This window comes from Cibotium barometz, chromosome 34, assembly GCF_041138505.1.
Source record: "Cibotium barometz isolate CiBa-2024 chromosome 34, ASM4113850v1, whole genome shotgun sequence".
NCBI classification, from domain to species: Eukaryota; Viridiplantae; Streptophyta; class Polypodiopsida; order Cyatheales; family Cibotiaceae; genus Cibotium; species Cibotium barometz.
The window spans coordinates 1474328-1490720 of record NC_141079.1 but is presented as its reverse complement, the minus strand read 5'-3'; the positions used below and the strand labels follow the sequence as shown (position 1 = coordinate 1490720).

The 16393-nt window shown below is 48.0% G+C and overlaps 2 protein-coding genes across 2 annotated transcripts in view; both read left to right on the top strand.

The window, feature by feature from the left end:
- The window catches only part of LOC147618598 (uncharacterized), a 62162-nt gene that overhangs the window by 38366 nt on the left and 7403 nt on the right, over positions 1-16393 (top strand). The window lies entirely within an intron of this gene.
- On the top strand, positions 2841-6523 carry LOC147618599 (uncharacterized). Its single transcript, XM_086773621.1, has one exon. It carries the CDS (start codon positions 3443-3445, stop codon positions 6374-6376), a length of 2934 nt encoding a protein of 977 aa, XP_086629747.1. The 5' UTR covers positions 2841-3442; the 3' UTR covers positions 6377-6523.

Genomic DNA, 16393 nt, shown 5'->3' with positions numbered 1-16393 from the left:
CAAACTGTCTGATGAAAGCAAGTGCTTTGGTAGAGTCCATCCGTCCCTGAAAGTTTTCAAACTTTACATCCTTGTCACCGGACTTGAACTCTCGAGGCTTCTTCCTTCTATATGCATCCCTATGTACATCCTGTTCATCTGCATGATGATGATGCCGCGATGAAGATTCACGATCCCTCTTCGTTCTCTCTTGAGCCACACTCTCCAAATGAGTGGAAAGCTCAACACGAGAACAGACATGTCTTCTTGGAGCAAAGCGGGAATGAATAGAGGATCCCTCATCCTTACTTTTCTCTTGACCTGCATCAAGCCTAGCACCAGGGACTCTTGTCCTTTCAGCATTTGGCACTTGCTGTGCTCTTTCTGCTTGTTGTGCATCATATGCATCACCACGGGCAGCCATGAGGGGTGGTTTCTTGAAAGCCAAACTACCATCTGCTTCAGTGTATACATCACCCTTAACCATTAGGTATGCAAGTGCAAGCTCTCGGGGTTTCTCAACATCCATTTCCTTTGCAATTGCTTCAAAAGTGACTTCATGGACTGAAGCCTTTGCCTTCGCAGCCAACACCCTTTGTACATCCGGGTCATTTTTCAATGACCTAAGCTCTTCGGTTTCAGCCCTATAGCGTCGCACTTGACGCCTCAAAGATTCCAAATCAGAATGCATAGTGTCATGAGTACCTGCATCTCCATAGACATCATTGCCTGCAGCATCTCTTGCATCCCTTGTACCATGAAGTTCACGGTCCTGTGTGTTCTCCACACTGTCAGAAATGTGGCTGTCCATGACACTCAAATCAGGTCACCACTTATGATTCCAAGCCTCAGACCGTTTTCCAATGAGGGGAAAAACTGAGCTCTGATACCAATGTAACGGGAGGTGGACGCGTGTATTGGAATCGTATAAATGTGAACAAGATTCTGAGCACTTAACACTTGAGCATTACAACCACAAAGCTGAAAATGACAGTACACCACATAAAGGGGCCGATGATAGGCTGACCCCCCCCCTTTAGGTTATATTACCAAAAGAGTCTGCAAAGTACAAGATTACGGGTGCCTGGGGATTCACCACCAGCCTGCACCTGATTCTTTCAAATACATCATGAATGAATACATTTCAAACAAGAGAATCTGTAGGTACATCCGCCCTGCACAAGCCTCTTCACAGGTACATCCGCCCTGCACAAGAGTATCACAATCCTCACAGGTACTCCGCCCTGCACAAGATGTAAATGGATCTTTAGGCCCTGTTTCCACGCGAGAAACTGATCCAGAAACCTGTGTTCTCCGCGAGCAAGTGTCCCCAATGCTTGCCCTAAGCACCTGTTATACCAGAAATCCTTGAGACACATCCATGCTCACATATTCCATTGCTGTCCGGCCTGTTTTGTGCAATAACCAGTCCAAAACAGCAACTTTCTATCGCGAGAAATCCACCTGTAAGGGGTCCTACAGCCGTGTGGAGGTCCCTAGAGCTGTCCTGTACTGTCCAAGTTGACTGTGGACACCTGTAACCAGCCCAAAACTCGCAATAACCAGAAATTACAGGTCTGAAATTTACCAACCAGCCCTTTAGAAGAGTGTGGGGATCGATATCCAAGCTTGTGTGAGTCCGGGAAGCAAGCAACCAGCCCTGTAGCAACTCCAAAAGCTGCAACCAGCTCTCCCATGTGTTGAGTAATGAATAAAACAGCCCAAAAGGCCTCTTGAAGGAGGCGCCTTTCTCCAGTGCCACCTAAGGGGCTTGGTGGGTACACATACAGGCTGACAAGTGTCCCCATAAGGTGTCCAGGTAGGTGTCTAGCCCATAGTGCTCCATTTGTCCTGTTTGTATAAGTTTAGGTCCAACCAAATGGGAAATGGCCATAAGTTGTCCGGACTTCATTAATTTTGGTCCAACCAAATGCGAACGCATTATAAGTTGTCCGGCCACTTATTAATCAGTGTGGACCTGCAAACCAATAAACTTTAGTAGTAAATGAAATAAGCTGTAAATTGAGTGTGGACGCACTTACCACCTGCAAAACCCATAAGCCCACAGTTTTAGGCCCAAACAGGAGTGCACACACGCGTCCACAAGGTGCCCGGGCGTCCCCGGTCCCTCGGACTTCACAAGCCAAAATAACAAGCATTGTCCAGGCAGCAAGACAATGTCACACAAAGTAAAATAAAGTTATGGCATGCATCATTTATGCATTGTGCACATGTAAACTTGGAGAACCATCTATCATCATTCTTGTACTTGAAAATATTCCGCCTGCCATCATAACACACCATGTGTGCATGGCCGGGCACCGCCTGAAAGTCCACAAATGTCCTGCCATGTCCTTGGACTCATATGCATCCACTCATATGATCCATACACATGCCCAGGTATAATACATACATGCATCCGCATGTTTCTAGGCCTGACACTCATTCGCATGTCCCTAGAATATAGGGATTTGTGACACAGTGCACGGCACGGAGCTTGCAGCTTGGGACCGGTTTTGCATGTCACTGAGGATCACTGATGCATGGCAGCATGGGGCTTTCTCCCGGTCTCAGGACAGTCTTAGTTTCTCTCGGTCGGATCGCCGGCAGGGAGGGACTAATCTATCACGGATTTATCGCTTTTACGTTGGCGACTGGTTAGGGGAGCGAGGGGGCTCCGTCGGCATTCTCGCTGGCACCTCATTTTCAGATCATGCGCCAGTTATATTGACATTGGAGGAGGGGACACGGGAGCCCAGCTTGCAGTTGAGGATCCCAGAGAGGGTACTTACAGATCCCAGTCTCGCTGAGCACATTGAGAGGATCTGGCATGATAGTCAGTCCTCTGACCAGGATGCAGCGGGCCAATGTGCCCAGGGACTCACCGATCTTAGCTCTTTTCTACACGCTGCAGCTTTGACACGGCTGGGAGAGATTCGCGAGCGGGAGCATCGGTTGAGACGCAGCCTTGCTTCGCTACAGCGCCTTCAGGAGCAGCAGCCTGCATGTGAGTGGGTGGCGTCCCAGCTGAGCCAGGCACGCCAGGAGGTTAGAGAGGTAGAGGAGCAGAGACATGAGTTTTACTATCGTCGTCAGGCCTCTCAGTGGACGCAGCTTGGTGATAGAGTGACTGGAGAGTTTTTTGAGATCACTGGACCTCGTCATGCGCGAGCAGGAGTCCGCCAGCTTGGTAGACCGGATGGATCGGTGGCTACTGAGCTTGGGGAGATCAGAGCCATTGCCACTGCATTTTATAGAGACCTGCTTTCAGCGGAGCCAGCCACTGAGGATCGAGATGTTTGCAGACAGACTGTGTGGGCCCATGTGCAGAGGAGGGTCACAGACCATATGCGTACAGTTCTAGGTGCGCCTCTGTCAGAGATTGAGCTTGCCGAGGCCTTGAGGGTCCTGCCGACCGCGACATAGTTGCCCAGGGGAGGACGGACTGACGTCGGCCTTTTTTATGCGCTATTGGGACCTTTTGGGGCCAGGCCTCCGCAGGGGCTTTCAGCATGTTTTGGACACTGGGGTGATGCTGCAGAGCTTTTCAAAGGGCTTGATCTATCTTATCCCCAAGGGGGAGGGAGTATCAGATGATATTCAGCATTGGAGGCCTATTACGATCCTCAATACTGTCTACAAGGTCTTGGCAAAGGCCTTGAGTTTGAGGATCCAGCCCTTCCTGGGGGAGTTGATTCATGCTACTCAGACAGGATTTGTCAAGGAGCGCAGTATCCTTGACAACATCTTTACTAACATCTTTACTTTCTGGGAGGCGACGGCCCGAGCTAGATTTCTTGGCGAGGACTTGGTCGTGATGCTTCTCGATTTTGAGAAGGCATACGATAGAGTTGATTGGGGTTTCTTAGAGGGCACTATGCTTCGCCTGGGCTTTGAGCCAGGATGGATCAGAGGGGTGGCGGCTCTGTATTCCACAGCTCGCAGCCAGGTGCTGATTGCAGGAGGACGGGGGCCGAGTTTTGAGCTGACCAGATCAGTCCGTCAGGGGTGTCCCCTCGCCCCTTTTCTTTTTCTCTTCTTTGCGGAGGCTATGAGCATGTATTTGACGGCAGAGGAGGTTGGTTTGAGGGGACTTCAGCTCCCAGTCCGGGGGGAGGACCTGCTTGATGCTGAGTTTGCAGACGACACGGGCTTATTTTTGCATGGCCAAGAGGCCAATCTTCTTCGGGCAGAGCAGTCGCTCCAGGTTTTTAGTGCAGCTTCGGGAGCATTGATCAATTGGCGCAAGACTGTGGCCTTTTGGATCAGTAGTGCTCCCACTCCGGCATGGAGCCTGGACCGCGGTTTTAGATGGATTCCTCTAGGCACAGCAGTGCGGTATTTGGGATGCCAGATTGGCCTAGATTTGTCACCTAAGCAGCAGATTGCCCCGCTTCTTCTGAGCATTCGGAAGAAGCTTTTGTATTGGAGTACAGCTCGACTATCCTTGGCTGGGAGGGTGGTGGTGGCAAATCAGGTGCTGTTAGCGACCATGCGGTACATTACGTCTTGCTGTATTTTCTCGAGCTCTTGCATCAGCCAGGTACAGAGGCTGATCAGGAACTTTCTGTGGTCTGGGCGGGACGGTCAGCCAGCTCGGGCAAAGGTTGCATGGGCAGTTATTACACTTCCGTTGGCTCAGGGAGGTTTGGGCATTATAGATCCAGTCGATCAGAGTAGAGCCTTATTGGGGAAGCTTATTGTTCGGGGGTTGCTTCCAGGCGCTGAGCCTTGGAAAGAGCTCCTCTTGCAGCGGCTGCAGGCTCGGGCGCCCCCAACAGGGGGTACTTGGGCACCAGAGATTCGCTGGATCTTCATAGAGATGAGGAGGACAGGCCTCAGTAGAGGATGGGAGGACAGATTTGCTTTGAGCATCCTGAGAGCTTGGGAGCTGCTGAGACCGGGGCTCTCTCAGCGACCTCCTTCTTGTGTTGAGGAGCGGGCCAGACAGCCGCTCATCTGGAGCCCAGCGGTTCGCACGGAGCAGGGTCATATGCTGGGTTCTCGGCCTCGTCTAGCCTGGGGGCCTTTAGCGGCAGGCCCAGCTCGTAGTTTTGGAGACTGGCAGGCCTTCTGCAGTCTCCCAGAGGAGATCCAGGTGGAGAGGCTGAGTCACTTCAGAGGGGGATTGATTATGAGGGATGATATTCAGGAGGCACTCACAGAGGAGTGGTTCACGCCTCTCGAGCCAGTGGCTCCACGGTGGATGGGAGCCTTTACACAGTTGGAGATCCTGATTGCAGTCAGAGCTTGCACTGAGGATGGGAGTTGCCTCTACTATGAGATTCAGGATGAGGGCAGACTCCAGAGAGTGGAGATGGAGTCGCCTTTGGTTGCAGAGTGCACCTTTCAGAGGATTCGGGTAGTGGCCGCCGCTTCTCGGAAGTGGCATATTGACCCCGACCCTGCAGATGTGCTCCCGGATTGGCGCATATGGGCATATGCAGCGCGCCCCTTGGCCCGGCTACAGTGGGACCCCGGGGAGTACGAGTGGCATGATCCTTATGCATCCCTTGATGCCACAGAGATTACCTTTTTCCAGTATACTGTTCGGCTGGGGCGGCATATTTTGACGGCGAGGAGGACAGTCTCTCCAGCGGCAGCGGGGCATTGGCGGCTGCAGGGACTCTCACAGGAGTTCCTGGAGGATTTTTGGGCTCGGCTCTGGGCTAGTCGACAGGCCCGCAGGATCTCGACTTTTCAGTGGCTGGTCGCCCACAGGGGCTCAGCAGTTGGCACGTGGCTTGTTTACAGCGGTCTTCCGGCGGCCTGTGTCCGATGCGGCCACCCTATGGAGACACAGAGACATTGCCTTTGGGATTGCCCTCAGGCGCAGCAGATTTGGCTGCGGATGCTGCGTATTCTGACTCCCCTCTCTCCAGAGGGTATGTTTATGTGGGGTGCTGCTGCTTGGTCGACCTCGTTAGGGCCTGCGATGGGCTATGAGATGGAGCAAGGCAGTCAGGCCATCAGATTTATTAGGGGCCAGCCTCGCCTGGTTCCGGCACCGGATTTCTCATCCGCTAGCTGGACACAGGAGAGGGATTTACGATGGGAGCTCCTCAGTAGCCTCACCATCTGGTTCACCTGGAGGGCCCGATGCTTCTCGGCCTTTGAGGGGAGATTGGAGCCACCAGCAGAGACTGTACAGGGGATTTGGCAGCAGTTGATCCACACCCTGCGAGGACAGTACGACCGCATCCGGGGAGACTCGGATGAGGCGATCTTGCGGCGCCAGGCCTTTCACACCACTTGGCGCTGTGGCCCCTTCTACACCTTACACACGGGCTCCCCCCGTTGGCACTACAGGCCACCTGTTTGGCTCTCCCCCCCCCCCCTATTGTATGATTTAGCCTCTGAGTCCTTTGTGCTGATGCTTGTATTTTGCAGCACCTAGGGAGAGTCTCCCGGGCTGCCATGATGTATTCACTGCTCTTTTTCTCTTATGAGCAGGAGAGATTTTTTTTTAGCCCTACGGGTGTTTTTATATAACTAATGAAAGGATCTTTTCTCGGGGGAAAAAAGAAAAAAGAAAAAAGAAAAAAAAAAGCCCTTTGATCTGCACTGCAATTTGCTGCAATCTTGCCCGAATGTGAAATTTCTCACATCATACAGCATGTATGAATGCTTAATTGCACAATTACATCAAAAGCCCCAAATTTCAACGGCCAATGTCCTGCCAATTGACCCAGAATGTGACCAATGTCACCAATTTTGCCAATTGTGCTCAAATTTGAGCCATTGCAACCTGTACCTGCTCAATTGATGATAATTGACAAGGAAAATCCCAAAATTAAAGGCAAATACCTCTTAATTTTCTGATTTTCTACAATTTGCAGGCTGAATTTTGTTGTTGCAGGAGAAGGGGGGGGGGCACGTCTGATGCTGATGCTGATGCTGATGCTGATGCTGATGCTGATGCTGATGCTGATGCTGATGCTGATGCAGTTGTACGGATACGCATGGCTGCTGCTGCTTTGCAAGCGCTGGCTGCGCTAGGTGTTGCTTCTGCTGCTGCGGGCGCTGCTGCTGCTGCTGCTGCTGCTGCTGGCGCCTGGCTGTGCCTGGTTGGCTGGGCAACCCACTCAGCTGCCTGGCTGTTGGCTATCGAGTTGGCGTCTCACGGCTGTTGAACTGTCCCGGCTACTCCTCCCGACTGATGGTCGACGGCGATGACTTTTGCGCCAGCCGCGTTGGAGTCAAACGTGTTCACGCGCTGCTGAGTGCCGCCCGCCTTCGCCTAGTAGCCAGCCGTTTAGCGACCAACGCCTTGCTGCCTTCGCCTAGTGGCCAACGTTACACGGCGCCACGGGGAAGCACGAATGGATGCACGTGTCCTTCTCGGGCTCCTTGACGAGCTGCAGCTATTGATTGGAGCGGAGCCTGTCACGCACGGCGCCCGACTCCTCCAGCTGCGCCCAAAAAATCCAGTACGGGAGTCCCCTTGCGGCCTTGCGGGAGAGCTCTCGCCTGCGGACGACTGCAATTTGAGAACAATTGGCGCACAGGCGACCAGAATTCGCACAAAGCTGAACCCAGGTGACTTCCTGCCTCGCTTCTTTGTTACGCCTTGTGGCCACCAACGCCTTGCTTTGCTCACACTGCCTACGACTGGTTCAACAGCAGGGATACACAGTCACTGCACACTGCACAAACCCTAGCTGACCTTCGATGTAGAAACCCTACCACTCTCTACCACAGGGATCTCCTGTAGCCAAAGCTCTGATACCAGTTGAATGGGAGAATTAGGGTTAGAGTTTCATGTGGGAGACATGCACAGAGAGAAGAAGGGAGAGAGAGAGAGAGAGTTGTGGGGATAAGTCAACTCATCAAGTGTGAGTGTGTGACTCCCCTATCACACATGTATATTGCACTAGTACACATAGTGCACTTAGTACATTAAAAGTACTAAGTGTACTATGTACTATAACTTATGGGCTTGTACACACTATAAGGGTGGGCATAATGCCTTTACCCCAACATGTACTTGTTCCATGAACGGGAGATATGTCCATGATACTATTTGCACATGCACTCATGTTTTGCATGTTTGAAACTGTTTTCGCATGACTTGTATTTTTGTGTTTGCCTGTTTGTCGTGTTACTTACTGAGCAGGGACGCGTGCCAGTGAGTCGTGAAGTTTGCTCTGTCTTCTGACGAGTTTTGTTGCATGTGAACGGGTGGTAAGTGTATTGCACATGTTGGTTTAATACTTTAATCTCTAACCTTCCATTTTATAAGGTTATATGTTCACACTCACTTAAAAGTGGGCACCCACTTAGGGGCCAAGGTGGGGAGCCTCACTTATCGTGTGTGTGTGGGGGTGGGTGCATGGTCACCTACCCACACCACCATAGAGCTGGCCGCCCACATGCAAACGTGGGGAGCCAGCCAGCTCTAGTCGTGCAACTCTCCCTCCAACCTTTAAAAAAGGGAACCTCCATCTCAGATCTCTATCGTAAGCAGCCCGGCGATCATCTTCTTCGCTTTAGGCTGCGCCAGCTTCATCCTTTCAGCAGTCTACGACTATCTCTGTTCAGTAGGCTGCGTTGAATCTCCAGCAGGCTACTGTGCTTTGCATACTGGCGGCGGCTGTACTTGCTGCGCCTGTTTACTACAGGCGCCTACACCACCTCCTCTCCTGCAGGCGGCTGCGTAGGCTGCAGCCAGGTGTTACACCTCTCAACAAGGCAGCTGCTTCACCTCTGTCCAGCAGGCTGCGCCTGTTTACTGCAGACGCCTACACCATCTGCTCTTTGCAGCCAGGTGACGGTGTGTGTACATCTACAGCCAGGCAACTGTGTGTGTGCACCTACAGCCAGGGGACCATACAAATTGCACCGCTTTCCACAACACGGCGGCTGTGTGCTCATCTCCAGCAGCGGTGCTCCTACAGCTAGGCGGCCGGTGGCTGTACTCTGCAAACAAGCGGCCACATCTCCACCTTCTGCAGGCTGCTGATCCTCTCCATAGGCGGCTACGTCTTCTCTTCCTCCACAGTAGGCGGCCGTGTCTTGTCCTGCACAGCGGATGGTCATCTCCTTTGCAGGCGGCGTCTCTTCAGAGTGGCGGTTACTACTTTTCCTTCCCCACAAGAAGGTGGCTGTGTCTTGCACAGCGGGTGGTTGTTTCCCTTTGTAGGCGGTTGTGCCTCCTTTCCATAGGCGGCGTCTTCCTTCTTCAAGTGGCTACATCTTCAACACAGGCAGCTCCTCCTCCTCCTCTTCGACGGGCTACTGTGTCTTGGTCGCCTCCACTCATGGCTGCACACAGACAGACACATCCGGGTATTGGTTTTCCATCTACAAGTAAGTGAATTTTCAGATTTAAGTAAAGTACTTTGTGATAAATCTGATAAGGGATTCTCCCTACGGATAACACCCGTTCGGTGAGTCCAAGCTCTTGGAGAACCACGGTCCAAAGGTGCTGAGATCGGGAGAGCCAGGCGTTAGTACGGGAGCGCCTATTTGTGCGTGGTCCGGAACACCAGTGGGGCGCTCTCTGCGGAGTCCAGTGAACGCATAGGACCATAGAGACTGGACCACTCAAGTAGTCGCTCTACTTTGAATTTCGACTTCGAGCCTTTTTGTTTGGTTTTGTATTCATTTGTACATGGACATCATGTGGTTCTTTGAACCCATGGAGCATTGTATTTGTTAAATACTCCCAATAAATATATCATATATTGAAGGGGGGGTTGGCCCGTTCCGGCCCCAGTGCTGGTATCCATCTATCTCATTTCATTTCATCTCAATTTCAAGTTGTTATTAAGTTGTCCATTTCAAATTGTGATATTAAGTTGTGCTATTACGCGTGTGGGTGTCCAACGGAGTCTATTCCCACTTGACGGGATCGGTTTCACCGTTGCCTGAGAACCTATCTGGCTCACAGGACTGCCATCCCCTCTGGCTCTGTGGAACACCACCAACAAACCTCCTGGGAGCTCTACCCGATTCTGTGTTCCTTGCCTTGGGCTTTGTATCCGTGTACTTTCATGTACCTTGGACCTGTACACCATCATATGGGACTGAATCAGTGTTAAGCTTTGCTGAGCCTGATGCTCTGATACCAATGTAACACGCGGAAGCTCTGGGAGTCTTCTTTCAGCCCTAAACACTCCTAGGAACATGATGAGGCAAAACGCAGATATGGAGAGAGAGTAGAGAAAAAGGGTACTCTTCTACAGCCCTAGGCTGCCTCAATCAAAAGGTGATAAACACCCAAAATCTGGTCCTAAATCTGGACCCTAAGGATCCAATCCCTAAAGGACTAAATGAATCCTACAATGAGCACAAACGCCTTTATATAGGCTTCTTGAACTTTAGAAGAGCTGGCTGACTGCAGTCGGCCAGCCGACTGGGCTTGTTCCTTCCATAAATGAAGCGCTTGTTGCCGCCTTGGTCTGGATTCAGCCGACAGACCCTTATATCTCAGCCGACAGCTCTTGCTTATCTCTGGTACAGCCGACAGGCCTTCCTGCCCTTGCTTCAAGTCCATATTTTGTTGCTCTCCGGGGGGACAAAGCAACAGGCCAGGTAGTTTGTGAAGGCGGAGTGGAGAATGAAGTTTACAAGCTTTCAGCACTCTCTCCCAGGTCCTCAGGTTTGTGATGAGTGGCAGTCTGGTAATGGCCACTTAAGTGTGGATACGCTGCAGGTGTAGGCTTTCCGGGACCAGATGGTGGATAGCTTACCAGTAGATGGCAGCAGTTGGCAGGAACTCTCCAGTACTGATGTTGGTAGTTCTTGTGTTTGTCAGTCAGAGGAAACTGGACAGGTAACTTATGCTCTGATGTCTCGTAGTATTCGGAACAAAGAACCTCCTGTAGATGAGGATGTTCTTTCCACAGGGACCTTTCAAAAAGCCAGGCAGGTGGCAGCTGATTACTTGCAGAAGGAGGTGCATACTCCAAGCTTTGTGGTTCCGGATTCAGAGGGGGTGGTTGATAGGTTTCAGAAGGCCTTGCGTGGTCTTCAGCAGGTTTCCAGGACTTGGTTTTGCACCGTAACAGGTGTTGATCCTTGTGGGCAGTGTGATACCTCTTTGACTCAGAAGCAGAATGGTTCATTGATCTGGTTGATGGACACCAGATTGGACGGGAGCTTCCTGATGAGGCAGTTGAGCTCATGGTTGCAGATGACTCTTTGGGAGGCAGGATTGCGTTTCCTGTGGTTTCTGCGGCATGCGAAGGATCATGGACTCTTGTACACAGGAGGGGGATTGATTGATGGAGTCCGACTCCAAGGTTGGAGTGACTCAGTTTGGGGAGGAGATCGGGACACGAGGAGATCTACTTCCGGCCCAGGAGCAGTTTTACGTAGCAGTACGAGGCAGTCATCTTTTGCCTTGTCGAGGACAGAGGCAGAGTTGCTTGTGATGCTGCTTGTGAGGTGGTGAGGATGCAGAGGTTGCATTGCAGGATTGGGCTTCCACTGGAGGAACCCATGGTCATCCAGAGGCACTTTGTTCGTGAACAGATTGTTGCTGATGACATCTTGCTAGAGTTCTGTTCGACCGAGGACAGTACGGTGGACCTCTTCACGAAGTCGCTATCTCAGGATTTGCTCAGGCGGCACCCCAGCTTCCTGTGGTTGGTTTCACAGCCAGGAGCTAAGAGGGGGTGTTAGAAGTCATCTCCTGTCTATTTTTATACACCAGGGCCTTTGTTGTGGGTGTGCCCGCCCTTATGAGGTGTTTTCTCATTTTTCCCCACTCTCCGTATTTTTCCCCTATTTTTTCCCATTTTTCTGTGGCTTGGGAGGCAGCCCTGAGTTGGCAGGAGGATCCAGTTGCTGGCCGACTGCATCAGCATGTTTATTCCTGGTGGCTGGCCGACTGCCTATGCTACAGTCGTGGAGATATTCTATGCTGGCCGACCTGTTTTACACAGTTGTGGAGATATTCTGCTGGCTAGAGCAGTCGTGGAGAGCCTCATGCGCTGGCCGATTGCATCCATGGGGCATATAAATAGGCCCCATGCTCCTCACCATTGTATCATTCAGTTTTGTACGTGATCTTGTGTATAGAGAAGAGTTTACACGCCTATCTCTCAGTGTATCTTGTGCTGTCTATTTTCTGCATTCTACTTGCTCTTGTGGACCCAAGTTTGGTTATCATTTCCGCTGCATATTTTGACACCAAGAAGGCATCCCCTCGCTCAAGGCCCTGGCGCTTGCATATGGAGATGAACTGCCATATGTGGTCATCCACGTCTTTAGTGGAAGAGCCTTGAAGGTTGGGAGCTTGACATTGACTCGGCCCAATACCGTGGAAAGGGGTTCTGCACTAGGAGGGTTGGTTGGACTGGCAGGGTTGGCTTGGCCTCCAACATTGCTATCAAGAGTGGGATTACCAAGGTTAGCTGCCATAGGGAGAGGTGAAAGAGGGCCCCTAGGTGGTACGTAATTGAACCTCTTTCGATTGTAGCAGTGTATTGAGAGAGGAGTTTTGGATGGGTTGACGGGACTACCACGAGCGTGTATTGGGCATCCAGAGAGGACACAAAGCTAAGGGTGGGCTAATAGTTTCGAGAGTCCCACTGAGCGTGCCAAATTTTAGTATACGTAGTAGGGTTGGTTGCCTGGCACACTAAATGATGGCTCTTCTTTGGACAATATGTCCGGAGTTCTCGATGCTCATAGTGCGACACACAACACACGTACTAGTAGACACGATGGAGCGGAACACAACACAAGCGACAAGATTGCAAGAGGAACAAGAACACTTGCACTACTCCAAGAACACTGTTACATGTCCTTCATTGTATCGTGCACACTTAGCTGAGGTCACAGTGAAGAGGACGACACAGAGCTCAAGTCGATGACAAGTAACTGCAACACATCTAGGCTAAGGCTACAAAGTGGTATGAAGGATGAAGCATGGAGGATGTCCTTCAAGATTAGTCGAGGGACCATATATGCACGCCAGTAAGGCGTGGTGGAGTCGGTGGCATCTCCATCTTTGGTAGATGCCCTTGAAGTGGCGGCCTTTGGTAGAATCTCCTTTCTCTGGGAGATGCCGGTTGGAGTGTTAGTGCAGTGCGTGCACCTCTGCTTCTGGATGGTTCCTGTGGGATTGACCCACTGTGGTGGTGTTACAGTGTGACGTTCTAGTGTTAGGTGTAACATTGTTATGGTGTGGCTATGTGACGCCACAGAGATGGTGCGCCTAGTGTGGGTACTCTTGGTGGTTACAATCTCCACAAGAAAAGTGGCAATTTGCTCTTCCAAAGTGTAATCAAAGAGGTCTTCCACCAGCCACGACTGATTTGCATGTGTTTGTTTCCAAGGTGGAGGAAGCAAAATTTTATAAGCTCTAGTTGCCATGAGGTGATGGAAAGAGAAAGGAGAGTAACCTGAAAGTTGCCTATCAAATTTTCAGTCTCTTAATCTTTCCTCATCCTCAAGTGGAGGCACCGGCTGGAAATCTTGCAATATAGAATGTACTTTATGCCATACATCGATCAACTAAGTGTAAAACAAAGTTGGAGAGGAAGTATGCTTTTCTGGGTTGTAGTGCAGCCAATGAATGCTGAAAAGCCCTACTCGACCATATTAGTGTAGGTTTTTATTTCTTTTAAGGTCATAGTTTAATATAATCTTAGTTAGGTTTAGAAGAATTCATAAATAAATAACCTTAATCGGGTTATGTCTACAAGTTGAAATTATATTTATAGTCTCATACATATATAAGCCTCATACTCCCTCATGGCTTCTACAAGGAGACTTTTATTTAAAAGCTTCTAAAAAGTCTTAATTCAAATTTTAGTTAAGCTTTAGTTTTCTTCAGTTTAAGCCTTGTTTCTCTATTGTTTTCATAAAAGCTTAAGTATTAAACCTATAATATAGCTATATAGTGCATTCTCTAAAGTAGCAAAGTCTAAACCTTGGATATATTGTAAGCTTTATGATTTAACTTACAATATAAGCTTTTCAATCCTCATTGTAGACTTGAAAGCTTTTACAAACTTCAAATACCTACCCTCACCTTCACACCTTGCTAAAGGGTTTGGGAGAGAAAAAAGAAAACAAAATATAGTTCTACTTTAAAGCTTAAAGTGTGATTCACTATGGAGAACTTTTGATTAGGAAGTTTTAGATTAAAAGCTTAAAAGTAACTCTTGTTCTAAGTTCTAAAACTAGCAAAGCCTTTTTCGGCTTTTATTCTTGTTCTCTTTGCATGTTTCAACGACCCTTAAATTTCGACCAAAATTAGTTAAAGCTTAAAGCATATCATAAAGAAAGAGTTTAAGTTTGATTTATGCTTTTTATTTTCTCAAAACTTCATATGCAATCTTTTAAAAGGTTGGACAGGAGACAACGCTTCTCTTACTTGAGCTTGGACTCTATTTCAACAATGGCCAATCAACCTTCGATGTGGTCACTCCTTTTGGTCCTTAGAGATACCTCAGGATCTCACATTTACCTTTTGTGGAGAAACTTATCGACCACGAACCTCCTCCTTGGACTTTCCTTGCTGGATGGAGATCTCTTTACTTATGGATACGTGGAATTGCTTGGGATTCGGCTACAAAAGTCGTGGATTTTGACATCACAGCCGTGACCCATAATGCTTTTCCAGATGCCTTATCCAAATTACACATTTTATTCTTCTTTATTATGTTTTCCGAAATACGCATCCACATCCCAATTACTTAGCAGCATTCCTGATAATAGCCATTACTAATCTCATAAACACTTTTTCTCGTCACTTTTTGGTACTTTTGGCTCTAGCCGAAAAATGTGTAAGTTTATTTTGTTTAACCTAGTTTAAATTATATACTCTAGAAGATTTGTTTCATTCTTTATCAATCAAGATTATTAAAAATTGCTGCTAGTTTTTTTATTATATTCATTTTTATATTTATGCTTAAATTTTGGATGTATTGAAAACTCAATTCTGTATATTGTTTATTTACAATCTCATATCCACTCAAAAACCTTCTGAATGAAACAAAAAATAGTTCTAAAACACTACACGAACCAAACTATAAATTCCCATAGATGATCTATTATAAAAATCGAGAAGTTCTCATTGCCAAAATTTTTGTGTTTATAACATTATGACTCAGCCATCACCTCACGATCCTTATCCCTCTTTAGAACTGTTATAAGTTATAACTCATTGCAGAGTATAGCCGTTTAGCCTATCTACCCGAATGAACTGAATGACATTCTATTTCAGCATTTACTGTGGATCTTCAATAATCAGCAACATGACGAATGGTGGAAGATTTGGATACGTGATCATGAAGAATGTTGTGTCGATATCCATTGGCAATACTACGGTTTTTGCTCCGAACATCCATTTTTGTCGCATTATAGAACAAATAAACATCATTCGTGGATATAGTATAGAGGATGACTCATCAATATCAAATGAGGAATTTATTACTCAACTTCATTACCTTAAAACTAAGTTATCACTCGAGAAAATAACTATACTTGATCACATCCGCATTATTAGAGTATTGTAAAGTTATTATTGAACTTGTTATAGTTATTGTTTTCACCCATTTCAAATTCTATTTTTTAAAATAGCGGTAGAAAATATATATCTTATTGTTGTAGTGTCGTTGAAATTATATGGCAAAAACAATTTTAACACTCCGAAGACATGTGAGTCTTTATGCTTTTCTATGTATAAGAAATATAAACTTCTTAATTCAAAATAAATTGTTGAAGAATAAGTGAAAATAATAATTAAAGTTAGAACTAAAAACTTGCTATTGCACTAATACTAGAAACAACAAGTACTTGACATTATAAAAATAAACTATAAATTGGTTATTGATATCGAAGTTGGAGAAAGTTACCTTGGGTTGAGAAGTTGTTTGCTATAAAAAAAAAAAAAAAGAAATTGGTAAAAACAATAACTGTAACAAGTTCAATAATAACTTTACAATCCTCTAATAACGCGGATGTGAGCAAGTATAATTATTTTCTCGAGTGGTAACTTAGTTTTAAGGTAATGAAGTGGAGTAGGATTAAGTAACCATGAACTCGGTTGACTTTGCCGTGTTTGGTGACACCACAATAGCGACATTTCCACTTTCTTGCTCCGCCACCTTGATTGGCCTCAAGGACATCCACCTCATCCCACCATGACCATGCATCGGCTTTCTTGGCTCTCTTGGTCCCCTTAGGAGGCATTATGAGAGAGAGAGAGAGAGAGAGAGAGAGAGAGATTAGAGCCTTAGACGAGAGAGAGAGAGAGAGAGAGAGAGAGAGAGAGAGAGAGAGAGAGTGTCTTGAGCTCAAATTTCAATGCTCCCAATGCCTTGGGATGTGCTCTCAACATTCAGAAAAAACGTACCTCTGTAGACTGGTCACTGTAGCACATATAAACCTGCAAATTCCAAGACTCAAGTACACTCAAGTAAAGTATGACGTTTTTTCATGCTAACGTTGCAAC